The 16,174-nt window shown below is 58.4% G+C and overlaps 1 protein-coding gene across 1 annotated transcript in view; it reads right to left on the bottom strand.

The window, feature by feature from the left end:
* CAMTA1 (calmodulin binding transcription activator 1) overlaps positions 1–16,174 on the bottom strand; it is a 749,204-nt gene that overhangs the window by 489,105 nt on the left and 243,925 nt on the right. The window contains exon 4 of the mRNA XM_006766821.2: positions 10,325–10,392. Within this exon, the coding sequence (XP_006766884.2) occupies positions 10,325–10,392 (68 nt within the window). The remainder of the gene's footprint in view (positions 1–10,324; positions 10,393–16,174) is intronic.

The raw sequence follows: 16,174 nt of genomic DNA on the forward strand, positions 1-16,174 counted from the left end.
TCAAGAAGGGTAATCCTATATAATAAAAGGGTAATATGCAAATCAACCAAACATCGGAATGACCAGTCACTATAACACACACTGACCACTAGGGGGCAGATTCTCAATGCCTTGGGGGGGGAGCGGGCCTAAGCCATCAGTCGGACATCCCCCAAGGGCTCCTGGACTGCGAAAGGGCCCAGGCCAGGGCTGAGCGACACGCCCCCACCCCGCCAAGTGCATGAATTTCACGTACCGAGCCTCTAGTATATATATAAAAACCCAAGCGACCGGAATGACCAGAACGACAGGAACGACCGGTTGCTATGATGTGCACTGACCACCAGGGAGCAGATGCTCAATGCAGGAGCTGCCCCTGGTGGTCAGTGCGCTCGCACTGTCGCCTCCCCTGGCCAGCCAATCTCCCGCAGTCCCTCCCCCCTGGCGGCAGGCCCCCGGGCTGGGATGGGGAACTGAGGGTGGGTGGTAGCAGATGCGGCCCCTTTCCCAGGGGGTCTGAGGGCTGGCTCCCTCCTAGGGGCAGGCGGCCAACCTCCTATGCCCCATCTTTCCCCCTGGCTGGCAGGCCCCAATGGACCCACTACCTGCCCACCAGTGTGTCAGCAAGGGAAGGGGGGAGGGGAGGCGGGGAACTGCGCGGTGGCGGAGCGCCAATGATGGCAGCGTTGGCATCTGGCATCCCTTCCTTCTGCGCCCAGCCCAGCAACCGTTGCTTCCTCTCTGTCCTGGCCCTGATCGGCCTGGCCCTGATCGGCTCTGATTGGCGGCCAGGCCTAGGGACCCCACCCGTGCACAAATTTCATGCACCGGGCCTCTACTGATGAAATAAGAGAGAATCATTGATCAGCTGCCTCCCACACACCACACACTGGGGATCGAGCCTGCTACCTGGGCATGTGCCCTGACTGGGAATCGAACTGTGACCTCCTGGTTCACAGATCGACACTCAACCACTGAACCACACTGGCCAGGCAACACATCAATCTTCACACTAGTGACAGGAGCTTAGTCTCCCAGTTCACAAGACCTCGATCCCAAACCAGACAGAACCTGGTGCCTCCCGAGTCACAACCAGGAAGGCGAGACCGTGAGCCCTCTGCCTATTGGAAGCCAGTTTCCAAGCCAATTAGGGATAATTCTAGGAGAGCAGGTCCAAGTGCGGCAGCACCCGACGCTCCCCTGGGAGGAAGGCTCGTCGTAGGATCAACTCAGAGCGAGCGCGAGGCCGGGAAGCTATAACGAAGCCGTGGCGAGGCAGCGAGAACCGCTCCACTGGGCTATAAATACTCCCGAGGGCCCACTACGTGGGTGGTTAAAAAATTATTTGAAAGCACCAAGATGCTGAAGTTGAAAAAAGCACTCAGATGGTGTCGGAAAGATCTGGGCTCCGGTCCCAACTTCTGAGGCTAATTAGCCGAGTCAACCTCGGCCCGAGAACAGAATCTGCGACTCAGTTTCCTCAACCGTGTTCTGAGGGAGGTGGCGGCAGAGGAGAATGAAGGGCTGTGTTTATGGGGGCTCTCTCCCTCCTCCTGCTCCTCCTCCCTTCTGTGCCTCAGTTTCCCTAGGCCTTGCCTACCGTGCAGGGCTGCTATGAGGACTGAGGTCCCGGATGTGAAGGAACTCACAGTACTCCACAGCCTACGAGGTTGGAGGAAAACACAGTGCCGGCCTGCGGATGGCTGCTCTGAGCAGTTTTACGAATTGATGTCAACCAGACCTGAGGAAATCACAAGCCAGAAAACACAAGTCAAAACAGACTCTGCTGTTATCCTTGGCTGAGAGCATTCATAGAGGGGAAATCACGCACATGGCTCCTGACACCGGGGGAAAATCCAAATCTATGTGTTTTTTATCTTTTTATTATCGCTACCCTCATGAGCATGAAGCAGTATCTCACTGTAGTCTGATTTGCGTTTCCCTAATGACTAATGCCATAGGGCTTACTGACCATTTATGTATCTTTTTTGTTTTTTATCCTCACCGGAGGATACTTTTTCCATCGATTTTTTTTTTAGAGAGAGTGGAAGGGAGAGGGAGTGACAGAGAGAAACACCGATGTGAGAGAGACACATCAATTGGTTGCCTCCCGCACCCCAACCAGGGCCAGGAGCCTGCATCCGAGGTACGTGCCCTTGACTGGAATCAAACCTGGGACCCTTCAGTCCAAGGGCCAATGCTCTACCCACTAAGTGACACCAGCTAGGGCCCCAAAGCTATTTTAAAGTTCACTTTGAGGCACATGTTCATCATTCTTTTACCAGAATGTACATCTCCATCCCATCTGGTTTGGGCTGAATTAAGTCCTGTTGTAGCTCCTGAATGAACAAAAAGATCTCAAAGCCACAGCCAGATGCTGGCGCCAAAGGACCCTGACCTGCCCACCTCGCATGCTCCTCTCGGTGCCCGCCGGGAACCAGGGCATCATGGGAGAAACCAGCAAGACTCGTGGGATTTTTCGAAACTAACAGCAGCGTTACTTCTGTGAATTCAGACACTCACCCGGATGATGAAGCAAAGCAACGACCTTAGCTCAGTAATTAATTCCAAAGCACAATTGTTTTCAATCTTCATTTAAAATCAGCCTTCGTTAATCTAGATTTAATGACATAGCAAATGGAAATTCCCTTAATAAAATAAGTGATGAATATTTATCATCCCATTTTACCTGAAAATTGAATAATCCATCAATTAACTTTACTATTAATTACTTAATGCAAAATTAATAAACTGCACAACTCGTACGTATCCTTGCAGGCCCTCCGGCACCAGGCACGGAGATGAAGCATCAGAGAGATGGTGGATCCGTGGGTAATTCCAGCCGTGAGCCAGGGGAGACGGGCTGAGGGTGGAACTCTCTACAAGAACAACCCTTACTCAGAAAGGACAGGGAGTGACTTTTTTCTCCCCCTCTGTGCCACAGCCACAAAAGAACTCAAAGTTTAGCAGTTATTTCATGAGAAACATCTCTCCCATCACTCCTCTGCCTCCAGCACCACCCACCTGGTCATCGGTGTCCATCTCTCCCATCACTCCCTCTGCCTCCAGCACCACCCACCTGGTCATCGGTGTCCATCTCTCCCATCATTCCCTCTGCCTCCAGCACCACCCACCTGGTCATCAGTGTTTCTCTCACCCGTGGTTGAGAACGCTCAGGAGCCAGGAAGAAACAGAAAAAAGCAAGGGAGTGAAATGGCAAGCGAGACTGAGAGTGCACGTGAGAAGGGAGAGAGGATGAGGAAGCGAGAGGCCAGGAGGAAGGCAGTGACACGAGGGCTGAGCATCGTGCCTCCGACCGGAGACAGTAAAGGGATGAAACAGATATAAACCCACAAGGACAGAGCGAAGGGGACAGGGATGAGCAGGGGTCGAAGGTGGCACATCCTGGAGAGATGGAAAGAAAGCAGACAGCGTCGAAGCCCACCTGCCACAGAGGGGACCCAGGAACCAGCCAATCCACCTGCAGAACCCAGCAAGGCTCAGGGGCCAGAGAAGCAGAGGTGAGGGTGGGTGGGGGGCCGGGAGGGGCTGCAGATCTGCGTGGAAACATCGGACCCGCCCAGGGCCTACACGGACCCAGCAGCCAGGCACCCACCGGCCCTATCTCCACTGGAGACATGTCTGTCCTCTGGGGAAAGACAGCCCAAAAGACCCCGACCCGGACACCGCGGAGGAGAGGCGGGGACACCAGTGCCCCCAGGAGAATGCCATCATTCCTGCAGAACGCCAACCCCCTGCCCTGCCTGGTTCCCCGACCAGCAGGCAGCCGTTCACCGACAACCCTCCTCTGGGAAAGAGGGGCACCCAGCCGTCAGCCAGAGAGGCCGAAGGTCAGCGTCGCCCAGCCACACGCTGGCCACACCCGTGAACAAGCCCCTCCCTCGCAAGGAGAACAGACAGAAGGGCAGAGCGGGAGGGCTGTCCTCACTGAGTGAGAGTGACACGGTAACGTCTAGCATGGACACATCGGGGAAGAGCCGAGTAACACCGAGAAACGGAGGCAGGCGGCAGGACTGAGCGGCCACGCCAGGGAGACGGGCGGAGGGCTGCTGCTCTTTCCTATAAGCCTGAGGGACCACGCGACTTATCCACAATGTCATGTATGTGTTCGCTGTAAATTAAAACAATAAGAGGAAGTAGAGGCAGGAGCTGGCAGCTGGCAGCTGTCTCCCCAGGGAGGGAGGAGACACCACGCCCAGCCCCTCTCGGTGCCCTCCCACAGGACGCCCAGGACGTCGGTGACAGCTGGCCCAGCTGGCAGTGTCCTCTCCGCCACGGCCAAGAACGGCTGAGGACACCGGGCCATGTGCGGGACAACGCCCTCCCACCCCCCGCCCAGGTCCTGGGGGAGCCAGCGCCCCCGCCTCGCGCCTTCTGTGCACAGTGGGGACCTGGGGGGTTCAGGGGACTCGGGCGGCCCCTGGCTCCTGCTGCTTTGCCGCCTGCAGCCTGTGGTTCCCATAATGACCTGGAATCTGGGACAGACCCACTTTGTAAGAAGGCCAGGGATTTCCCCACCACCGTCGAGACGCCAGACGCGTTGCCAGGATCCAGGTCACAGCTAATTCCCTGCCTCGTCCGGGAACTACGGCACCCCTGAGGCGGAGGCCCTGGCGTGGGGGTCCGGGGCAGGCGGGCTCCCACATCCTGCATCAGCAGACCCCCACGAACGCCTCACGCGCATTTGCCCTTCGGTTGATGTGGCCGTGGGGACGCGTCAGGGATTAGCTCGGCACAGTCAGCAGGTGCCGAGGGGGGGCCGTGGCTCGGCGCTGTGTTAACTCGATGACAGGTCCCCAGTTCAGCACAACTGCTGAGGTGACGGCGGGCCCAGTGTATCTTCCTGTTGTCTTCCGGAGAAAAGGCCCTGAAACGACGGGGACGAGGCTGCCCTCCAAACGCGGGGCCCCCAGAGCACCCCCATGAGTGTGCCTGCTCTCTCTCTCTCTCTCCGTCCCCGCCCCCTACCAATTCCCAACCCCCAGCTCTGCCCGACTGGCACAGAGAGGGCCAAGCAGCAGCTGGGTCAGCTGGAGGCTCAGGTCTCCCCTCTCTCCTCCTTCCTCCCAGGCCCGCCCTCTGCCCGGCTGTGTCACTGCTTCTGACCAAGACGCACTCAGTGTTCAGTCGGGGAAATCCTAACACTAGACCTCCAGTGCTTCAGTGCTGAGGTGCTACCGTAGAAAGCTAATTAATTTATTAGACACGTAACAGCATTTTCTAGCCTCCGTCCACCGTGACACAGGAGTCCTGGGAAGGAAGCGCCTTCCTGCCTCCAGGGAAGGCCGCACGTTTCCCAGGGGAGAGAAGTGCATCACTGGGGTTGCTGCCGGGCCGGCGGGGCTCAGTGGCTGAGGGTCGACCTATGAACCAGGAGGTCTCGATTCAATTCCCAGTCAGGGCACATGTTCAGGTTGCAGGCTTGATCCCCAGTGTGGTATGTGCAGGAGGCAGCCAATCAATGGTTCTCTCTCACTGATGTTTCTCTCCCTCCCTCCCTCCCTCTCCCTTCCTCCCTGAAATATAGGGGGACAGTGTGTTCCTCCCATTCTGCTTGCGACTTGGGGGCCGAATCCAGTTCAGGACACAACACAGGAGCACACCTGGCCGGGCACCTGAGCCTCACGCACCGACAGAGGCCCTGCCTAGTGCCTGGTCCCAGGGGCTCACAAGTCCTGGAGCTGGTGGTGGAGAGGACCAGGGAGCACCCCCGATCCCCACATCCCCTGCACAGCGCAAGGTGGCATAAAAGCCAAGACGGCGGCCTTATCCTGCTTCAGCTCCAGTTCCGACGCTGGCTGGGCAGCCCGGGCGCCCTGCACCTTCTCCGTGACTCACTGCCCACAGAGCTGTGGAGAGGACTTCGAAGCACGGCGCCGGGGACGAAGACGCTGTGGGACATTTACACGGTGAAATACTGCTCAGCCGTAAATGAAAGAAGGAAGTCTTACCTTTTGCGACAGCATGGAGGGGCCTGAAGAGTATCATGCTAAGTGAAATAAGCCAGTCAGAGAAAGACAAGTATCACATAATCTCACGCATATGTGGAATCTAATGAACAAAATAAACTGACAAACAAAATAGAAACAGAGTCATAGATACAGAGAACAATCTGACAGCTCTTGGGGGTGGAGGGGAGGTTGGGGCTGGATAAAGAAGGTGAAGGGATTAAGCAAAAACCAAAACAAAACAGAAACAGCCAAACTCATGGACACACAACAGGATGGTGAGGAACAGAGGGAAAGGGGTCAGGGAGGTAGGAGAGGAGCGGGGAGGTGATAGAAGGAGACTTGACCTGGGGTGGTGAACACACAATACAATGTACAGGTGATGTGTTATAGGATCGTGCCCCTGAAACCTATATAATTTATTAACCAAAGTCACCCCAATAAATTCAATAAAAATTCTAAAAAAAGAATTTCTCTTAGAATCTAATAATAAAAAGTAACTATTGAGTAGGAAAATAACAACAGAGCACAGTGCTGGGCCCAGCAGCCGGTCCTAGCGGAGACGTGCAGGGCAAAGTGAAAGGTGAAGCAGGCCTCCTCCTTCCACATGTACAGCCTGGGGTGGCAGGTGCGCGGGGCGCCCTCCACGTGCCCAGCCCCAAGGTGGCGAGGGGGACACGCCACGCCCAAGCCAGACTGCAATCCCCCTCCTCTTGGCCTGCTCGCTCTGGGGAAGGGAGGTCAGAAATGTCGGAACGAATTACCAGAGAAGCGGGGGGAAGACACGGTGTCCGATGGTGGTGAGGCTCTCGGGAAACAGCAGGAGGTGAGACGGAGTCTGGCTGGGGGAGGGTGTGATATTAGACTGTGTTCAGGGACGACCTCTCAGGAAGTGACCCCCGAATCAGGCGGGAAGGAGGAGCTGGGAGAACATTCTAACAGAGGGGGGGAGCTCTCGACTCCAAGATGCAAACTTCACCGTGGGGTGGGGCGCGGGGCGCTCTCCGGGTCTGTGAATGGTGCTATCACAGTGCTGAGCACACAGCAAGTGCCACGGAAGGGCATCCCGGAAGTGATTTCTCACACAGCCACTTCCGAAGGTCCCCGCTGCTGATGCTACCACATGAGCTGATGGAACATTCGATGCTTGGCCGTCCAGGAGCCTCTGTGCCTGCAGCCCCGCTCAGGGCACCTCCGGGAGCACTTCCTTATTAAACAGGTGCGGGCTCCCAGGCGCCTCTGTAATTAGGGCAGAATCCACGCAAGGCCACGGAGACAGGACTGGTCCCCCCAGCCCCTACACCAGCATCTATATGCACTGATTACGACAATTAATTTAATAGGGATTCGCCACACAAACAATGTATCACTTTATTAGGAAACTCTATAAATGTCAGCGGTGCAATTCATTTTTATTAATTTTCCAAAATGGAATGAGCGGCGGCAGCCGCCAGGAGTTGCTTTGCCTCCTCGTTCAGCCGAGCACTGGTGCCATTAATTCCCTAATACCAGGAGGCCGGTGGGCATGAGCTCAGCAGTTAGCCGCACGGATTAATTTCAGCAGCGGAGACGGGAGGGGGACCCAAACTCAACTCAACAACTAATTGAGGAAGGTCCTTGAACAACCGCAGCAACTTCTCCTCCCCCGGAGCGGGAGCCCCGCACTAACAGGAAATGCTCTCCGCCCTCCATCTCGGTCGTGCCCACGCCCATGGGGACCCTGGCAGCTGCTTCCAGAGGCCACGGCCTCCAGCCCTGGGACCGCCGCTCAATGGCAGGAGGCACTGCGACATCCCATGCATCGCCCGACCTCACGGCGTGCAAAGCCAGGTCACACCCGTTACAGCGCCCAGTCCTCACCGCGGCCCCATGAGGACAGGCTCGGCGCCAGCTCTGCTCCATCCGTGAGCAAGAAAAGGGGGGCTTTTAAAGGGACCGAAGTGGCCCTGGCCAGCAGCTCAGTTGGTTTGAGTGTCGTCCCAATGCGCCTGGGTTTTGGGTTCAATCCCCAGTCAGGGAACATAGAAGAATCAACCAATGAATGCAGGAATAAGTGGAACAACAAATACTCTATGTGTCCTCTCTCTCTCTTTCTCTCTCTCTCCCCCCTCCGTCCCCCCCCCAAAAAAAAGAAATAAGCAATAAAGGGACTAAAGTGCCTTCTTAATGCCACAGAACTGCTGAGTGGCGGGCGGGGGGGGGGTGGGGGGACAGGGGGGTGTCTCAGACCGGATTTGTCAGGGCCTGACCCCACCCCTTTCCCTCAGCCACGCTGCCCCTTGTGCCCCGAGATACGAAGCCCTTTGGCTCCAACTAGATTCCAAAAAGACAAGTGAGTCAGGCATGACCCCAAGGGCACTCCCTTCTCAGTCGGAACCCAAATTCTAAGGTTGAAACACAAGGCAGAACCCCCCCACCCCCGCTTGAAGTGGTCAACTGCTCTGCCATCGAACGGTGGCCGCAGCAGGCCCAGGCCCGCCTCTGCACATGTGCAGTCCGCTGGCTGCCAGGACCCCACTTGCTGCCTAAACAGAGCTCCTCCCTCCCCTTGGATCCAGGGGAGTCTCCCCGAGGAGCGAGGGGCGCAGAGGAGAGGAGGGTGCAGAGGAGAGGAGGGCGCAGAGGGGCTGGGGCTGCTCAGGGTGAACCCCGCTGCTGGGCGTCGGGGACGGATAGAGGCAGAAATCAGACCTCTTTCTCCCTGAGGAAACAAGGTTCTCAAAGTGGGGTCCCAGGTAGGCCACATCCATCACCTGGAACCTGTTAGAAATGTCAGGTGCTCGGGCGCAGCCGGACCTACTGAGTGAACTCTGGGGTGGGGCCCAGCACGGGCATGTTAACAAGCGTCCCGCTGACTCCCGTGCCACTCAAGTTTGGGAATCACGCCCTGGAAGGAAATGCCCCCAGAAGAGGAGAGGGATGAACGTGCCGGGATCTCCACAGTTTGAGAAACGCTATGCTCCCCAAAGAGTCAACTGTGTCTCCATTCACTCCCCACCCCGCCCCCACCCACAGTCTTCTCTGGGGCTTGGCCAAGGGAACTGCCCTGGCGATGGAGCAGGCAAGACAGATGCCACAGCAGCAGGGTTTTAGGCATGGACTGCCCGGGGCTTTAGGCTGCGGCCACCCCCGGGAGAACCACATGTCCCAGACAGTGAGCAAAAGGACACGGCGAGTGCTCCCAGCCACACCCCAAAGCCACAGCCAACACAGACCTGTGTGCAGGACATCTAAGTCTGCGAGTCCCTAAGTGCAAGGCTGCTTCTTACACAGCATCATCACAGCAAAAGCTGACTGCTACAAACCACCTGATTCTCTAGCAAAGGAAACCCTGGCTCAGGAGGCTGGGGGGTGAGGACACACGCAGTGGAATTCGGGGAGAGCTGCGAGACGCAGAGCTGCCTCTGCCCGCCCAGAGACGCAAGGCTCCAGCCTCTCCTCAACACCCTCGGCCTCTGCGGACTCCGCCGCCACCTGAAGGGCGCTGACCATGTGAGAGCCTCTCTCCAGGGCTCAGAAAGGAAGAGTGGGTCGGGCCGGTGACCACAGGGGCAGCAGACACACCCAGCCCTTTCCTGGTCCCACTTCCCACAGAAGATCTTGTGCTTCTGCCCCAAGTGAGACGGACGGAGCACCCTGCCTCCTACTTCCAGCCCTCGGCCCGGCACACACCTAAGCCCGCTCTCCACACCAACAAACACCTGCCCGGCACGGCCCACAGGAGAGCTGTGGCAATGGGGAGCGGGGCCACGAGAGCTGGGAGGAGGGAGGAGGCTGCCTGGCAAATAAGCCTGAATCCGGCCGCTGTCACACACCCACCCCCTGCCGGGCAGAGCGCAGGTCCCCGTATCCGCGGGCGGCGGGAGAAGCTCGGTGTCTATGGCAGTTGCAGGTTCAAGGACATTTACCGCATCATAAACTCCAAGCGTAGCCACTGCTTCTGGTCTGGGAGGCCTCCTGACCGCCACCGAGAATAACCCGACTTCCCATTTGTAAGCCTCACTGGGGTGGACGTGGGCCGTTCAGGGGTTCCCTTTTAAAAAGTGAGTCTCTAGACAACATGGGTGGCAGGTGGGCAGGTTCCCAAAATAAACGCCCCGGAGGTTCCCGAGGGCTGAGGCTCACAGGGCGCCCGGCAGGCAGGGGGTGCGGTGAGCAACAGGGAGAGAGCACCACCCCGCCTGCTGGCCGCTGCGGGACCACCCTGCACTCGCGCCCAGGGTCTCCGGCCAATCAGCGCACCCTCGGTGCCAGGAGCCATCACACACAATGTGGCACTTCTACTCGCCCGGGCCCTGACCGGCCCGATCAGGCCACCCATGAAAATCAACCCATTTACTGTGCGTATCGGAAAAGCTGCGAGATCCGGGCATTACCTTGTCTTAGGGGATGTGGTGAGCCATTCTTCGTGCTTCTCAAACGTTATTAAATAAGCTGCAATTTCCTGAAACAGAAGAAGAGAGAGATAATAACTAACGTTAGCCACTGGGTGCTGAGAGGTGACATTGCGCTGTGCCCTGCGGCTGCCTCCTCTGCGGGGCTGGACCCACACCCCAGGGAAACCGCCACGTGGGCTGCGTCCGTTTTGTTTGAAGCCCTTTCCATTCACCCTGCCACACAGCAGTCAGCTAAGCACCGGCTTTCAATGATGAATGGGTGGCAGGGACCAAGCTATTTCTCTGTGGGTGGGAACGTCAGACACCACTGCCGATTCTCAGTGTCATCGACTTGAAAAGGGGGAAACGCATGCCCACAGCAGGTCTCCACTCGCGAGGTCACCCTCGGAAAGTTCCGTCTGTCTTCTTCCGAAGCCGGACTGGCCTTTCATTGTGTCACAGAGACGCTGGCTCTCCCAGCTCGATCCCAACCCAAGCCCATCACACAGAGATCTCACAGGCACGGTGAATTCACATTCCGGGGAGATGTGGGGGTGGAGGGAGATGGAAAAGGTATGAGAGGGAGCGAGACGGAGTGGGAGTGAGAGGGAGACAGAGAGAGGGAGGGGGGAGAGAGAAGAAGAGAGAGTAGGGGAGAGGGGGAGGGAGAGAGAGAGAGAGAGAGAGAGAGAGAGAGAGAGAGAGAGAGGAGAGAGAGGGAGAGAGGACCATTCCCACTCCGATAACTTAATCCATTGAGCTGAGCCATGTCAGCAGAGTTGAGGCAAAGATGGAGAAAATGTGGGCACCTGGAGGTAAATTAAATATTTATAAACACAACAACTTCCCTGCAGACGGATTACTGATTTATTAATAAGTCCCATAAAAAGCTAGGGGGTGACACCCACATAAGTCACTGCCCAGCTCAGAGCATGACACGGCCCATTACTCCCAGCTCCACACAGACCCGCTGACGGGGCCTGGCAGGGGCTGCGCGTTAAACTAAGGCTGCACCGGCCACGTTTCCCTGGATTTTGGTGATGGCTGGACGCGGAGCTGCTGCCCTGGACTGTCAGAAAAATGCGGGCGGAGGCCCCCATCTAACTCCTCTGCGGCCAGGGGCCCTGGCAGGCGCCGGTCTGGAGCAGGCCTCCCCCCGGGGCACAGCCCTTCCAAAGGAGTGCAACCTTCCTCAGCAGTCACCCCACACTGGGCTGGGACACGTGCAGCACACCTGTGGCCTGAGACCCTAAACTTGGCTTTGGGGACAAAGCAGAGACTGTCACCAAAGCCAGGCAGGGAGAGCAGGTTAAAGGAGAAAACAGCAGCCGTGCCACGCAGTGCGCATGCCACAGGCCCCAGCAGAGATGGGGGTGAGAGCATCCGGAAGCCAGCCTCTGCCACGAGGGGGCCACCCGGTGCAGGAGGGGAGCCGGGCCTATGGCAAAGGCCGCTGCCGCAACGTTGGGTTTCCACCACTGACTGCAGCTGGCGCTGAGCGACCAGCAGTGCTCTCACCCCCCTGAGCGAACGTGTGTGTTTGTGAATGTTTATAACTGAAGACGGCTGAAGCCAGAGCTTAGATGCAGCAAAAGGCAGCTGTTGCCGGGTACACCCTGGCGGTGACTTAGGTAACTTGGTCACTGGGGGAGGTGACAGGCCGTCGCCGTGAAGGACATGAGCTCTGGGAGCAAACAGACCCGCTGAGGCTGCGGCCCGGCCACGTTCGGCTGTCAGGCCTGGAGCCTGTGACTCAGCCTGTCTGCACCTGAGATCATGCACCCACAGGGCAGTCGTCAGGAGCGATGGTTCTTAATACACTTAATACACAGCCACGCCCGTGACCACGGTACCGCTATCATCACCACCAGGTCTCCGCGGTGTGAGCCACTGTCCACAGGCCAACGGGGGAGCAGGGACTATGTGGTCCCTCCGAGGTCGCCAGCACTGCTTGTCTTTGTCGATCGATCCCCACCCTACACCCCCTACACCCCTGTGCCCCTGCACCCCCTGTGCCCACAATGAGTGGCACTATCACGGTGACTGCTCGGAGTTACCTAGAGTCAATCCTTCCATTATCTACAGGCACCCGTTTGTTTTCACAGAACACCGAGAGCAGAAGGTGGGTGAAGTCAGTAGGTGGGTAAATTGAGCCCCTGTGTGCCAGCCACCCACCTGCACTTTAGGGAGCGTGGCATGCAGAGGCCTGGTCTGTGCCAACAGGAACCCCTCGGATCCCTGCTCTGGCCCAGGACCATGCTGGTAACTGTGATCCCCTGGCCCAGAGGGATGGGGACACAAGGCGTCCCAGCCACCTCTAGATCTATCACAGTGTCCCTCCCAACGACCCAGACTCCCGAAGAAGACCTTCGTGAACACCCCTCAGCCAACCCTCACTCCAGCTGGCAGAATCCCCCCGGCAACTGCCCTTCACAGAGAAAAGCTCCACCTGCCCGGCGAGGCTCAGGGGTTGAGCGTTGACCTAGGAACCAGGAGGGCTCGGTTTGATTCCCGGTCAGGGCCCAGGCCCAGGTTGCAGGCTCCATCCCCAGTGGGGGGTGTGCAGGAGGCAGCTGATCTATGATTCTCTCTCATCACTGATTTTTTTTTCTCTTTTTTTCGCTCTTCCTCCCTTCCTCCCTCCCTCCCTCTCCCTTCCTCTCTGACATCATCAATAAAAATATATTTTAAAGAGAGAGAGACCCTCCCAGACCGCTTACTGATTCGAGATTAGCTGCTGGGCACCTCCCGTGTGCCATCAGTGAGCGAGACCACAGGAAGTCTGCCCTGACAGGGCCCCCGGCGAGCAGGGGCGACACTGATGGTTCACGGGAAGCGCTATGGCAGGGTCCACTGTCCGGCCAGCTGTGTGGCCAAACCCAGCGGGTCACCAGGGGTCTGCTGAGCGGCTGTGCGAGCTGAGGAACTCCCTCCTCCCCTGACAACAGTGACACCCCCACCCCGAGCCGCCTGGGACCAGCAGCCTCTGAGCAAAGGAAACCCAGGGCCTGGCCCAGGCCCCACCCCATCCTGCTGCGGCTGACCAGGCCCTGCAGCTGCTGGGCGTGTCAAAGTCACCTGCCTACTCCCAGGCCCTGCGTCCAGCCTGCCCCGCCCACTTCCCTTATCCGGGTCTCGGTCCACCTCCCCGTCGGGTGGGAAGTCCACGGGCTGGACCTGCCTCCACAAAGCCAGGACCTGGGGGGGGGGGGGGGGGGGAGATGGACACGCACACGCCAAAGAGCCACACGGAACGCTCAGAGGCTACGTCATGCGGAGCAAAGGAAGAACCGTCAACATTCCGAGTAAGACGGGTCCCCCAGCTGGGAAGGGGGATGATTTGGGGGACGAGGGCCTTCACTGTCTGCGTCATCGTTACCATGGTGATGGCTAACACTGGCAGAGTGATGTCTAAGGCCAGTTACTGCTCTAGGAGCCTGTGGAGGGGTCGCCTCACTTAATCCTCATAAAAAACAATGAAGGAGGAACATGCCCACTTTACAGTCGGGGAAACTGAGGCACAGAGCAGTTACGTGGTCTGCCCAGGGTCACATGGCTCATCTCTGCGGAACCAGGATGCAGACCCAGGCAGAACGGTTCCAGAGCCCACGCTCCCCACCGCTGCTCTGAATGGGCGGAGAAATGCACGCCCCGACGACGTGGAGGGCGGTGCCTCCCCCAAAAAGGTCTGACAGCCTCCTGCTCCCCATGGCCCAAAGCCACATCACTGTCTCCCCCTGCCCCCCAGCCCACCTCCCACCCCCCGCCTTTAGGGATCAGGAGGAGCCAGGCTGGGCCTCCATGGGCGGGAGTGTCTCCTTCCCGCAAAGAGGGAAGGAGCTGTGACAGGACCTCCGCCCGCATAACTGGCCTCCCTCTCTCCCCAAAGCGGGAGGACAGACCTGGTCTACCCCCTTCCTACAGAGTGGGAAACTGAGGCACGGAGAGCAGGAAGGACGTGCCCAAGGCCAGCACGTGTCTGGCTGACCAAGGGGCCTGGGCCCCACGGTGGGCATGACGTTCCCACCTGTTGCCTCTCAAGCTCAAGGCTGGCCCAGGAAATTCACAGAAAGCGCCACAAGGAGAGCGCGCACCCAAAGCAGCGAAACCAGGGGCTCAAACAGCGGGGTGCACGTGACTGCTGGGAGCAGCTCTGTTCTCCGCAGCCAAGCGTGCAGGCCGCCGAGTGCCCGCCAGCACACGATGGACACCCAGAGTCCGGCGGATGCAGAGAACAGAACACGGATCATCCCTCAAAAGAAACGAAGTTACCGCACATGCTGTGTGTGTGAACCTGAAAACACACTGAGAGGAAGAAGCCAGGCACAAAGACCACATGGTCCTGATTCCCTTTCTACGGGGCATCCCGAGGAGGCGAATGCGTGGAAACAAGATGAGTGGTCGCCAGGGACTGAGAAAGAGGGGCTGGGAGTGACGGCGAATGGGGACATGGCTTCCTTTGGGGGAACGGGAACGTCTGGAACTAGAGAGCGGTGAAGGCCACACACATTGCGAATGTTCTAAATGCCGCCGGTGGCAAATGTTACGCTGTGTGTGTTTCATCACAACAAAGAAGGAAGCGTGGCCATCCCATGTGGCGAGGTGGGCTCCGGGAGGGAGATCATGCCAGCACCCCCTGCCACAGAGGCGAACCCCGAGCCTGCAGGCCTGGCTCAGCGCCTGGCGCCCTCAGCATCGCCCTCGTCCTGGATCCCAAACCCTGCGTCAGTGAGAAGAATGGCTGGACTGTCAGGATGAAGGAATTCGCCGCAGGCTCCAAAGCAAAGACTGTCCAGCTTGCAGATTTTAAATGGTTAGTTTGTCCTCTGGATGCCCAACTAGAAAAACTGCCGCCCAGCTCTGATGTCTGCGGTGGCAGGGGACAAACTGGAGCCGTCGAGGCCCCCACCCCTTCCATCTGCTGGCACCGGGGAAGCGGGCGGCCCTCCCCTGGCAGGGCAGAGGGCACAGCTCTGCACTCGGCACCACGCCTGGTCACACGGGCATCACGGTGCACCCAGCCTTCCAAAGGCATGTCCACCGCTCACGGGGGAAGGGAGGGGGCTATCTGCCCTGGAAGATGCGCTCGGAAGGAGTGAGCCAGCTGCAGCAGGCGAGGCTCAGGGGTCCCACAGAGGCTGCCCCGGGGACCAGCAGGCGAGAAGGCGTCGTTGTGCCAGCCTGGCTCCCCTTGCCCTTCCCCACCTCGGCCCCCCTGCACTGATTCTGCCCCCGGAACCTCCTGGCCCTGTTCACAGCCCACCTCCCCCAGGGGGTCTCCCTGGTGTCTCACTCCGCCATGAGCCCCAGTTTCTGGCATCTTCTAGCAGTGGCAGCACCTCTCCAGACTCCTGGCGAAGTGCGGTGTCGCTAGTGCTCATGGGCACAGCGTCCTCCCTCCCCGGGTGCCCAGCGTCCAGGAGGCTCTGAGCCTCTCCCACCTCACCCAGGGCCCCACTCAGATCGGCTCAGGGAGGCGACAAGCAGACGCCTCGGAAGGCCGGGTGCACGGTGAGCGAGAGGCGCACGTTCTCTTCTGAAGGCTGCAGACAGGCGCTCAGTGGTTGAGCGCCGACCTATGAACCAGGAGGTCACAGTTCGATTCTGGTCATGGCACAGGCCCGGGTTACTGGCTGGATCCTCAGTGTGGGACGTGCAGGAGCAGCTGACCAATGACTCTCTCTCATCATTGATGTTTCTCTCTCTCTCTCCCTCTCCTTTCCTCTCTGAAATCAATACAAATATATTTTTGAAAAAAATAAAATAAAGGCGGCAGACAGGAAGAGCCGTCTGTGAGGCACACTGGCTGCCCGGGGGGGAGGTGGGGGGTCGGTCGGGATAAACACAGTC

The sequence above is a fragment of the Myotis davidii genome, unplaced genomic scaffold, assembly GCF_000327345.1.
Source record: "Myotis davidii unplaced genomic scaffold, ASM32734v1 scaffold299, whole genome shotgun sequence".
Taxonomy (NCBI): Eukaryota; Metazoa; Chordata; class Mammalia; order Chiroptera; family Vespertilionidae; genus Myotis; species Myotis davidii.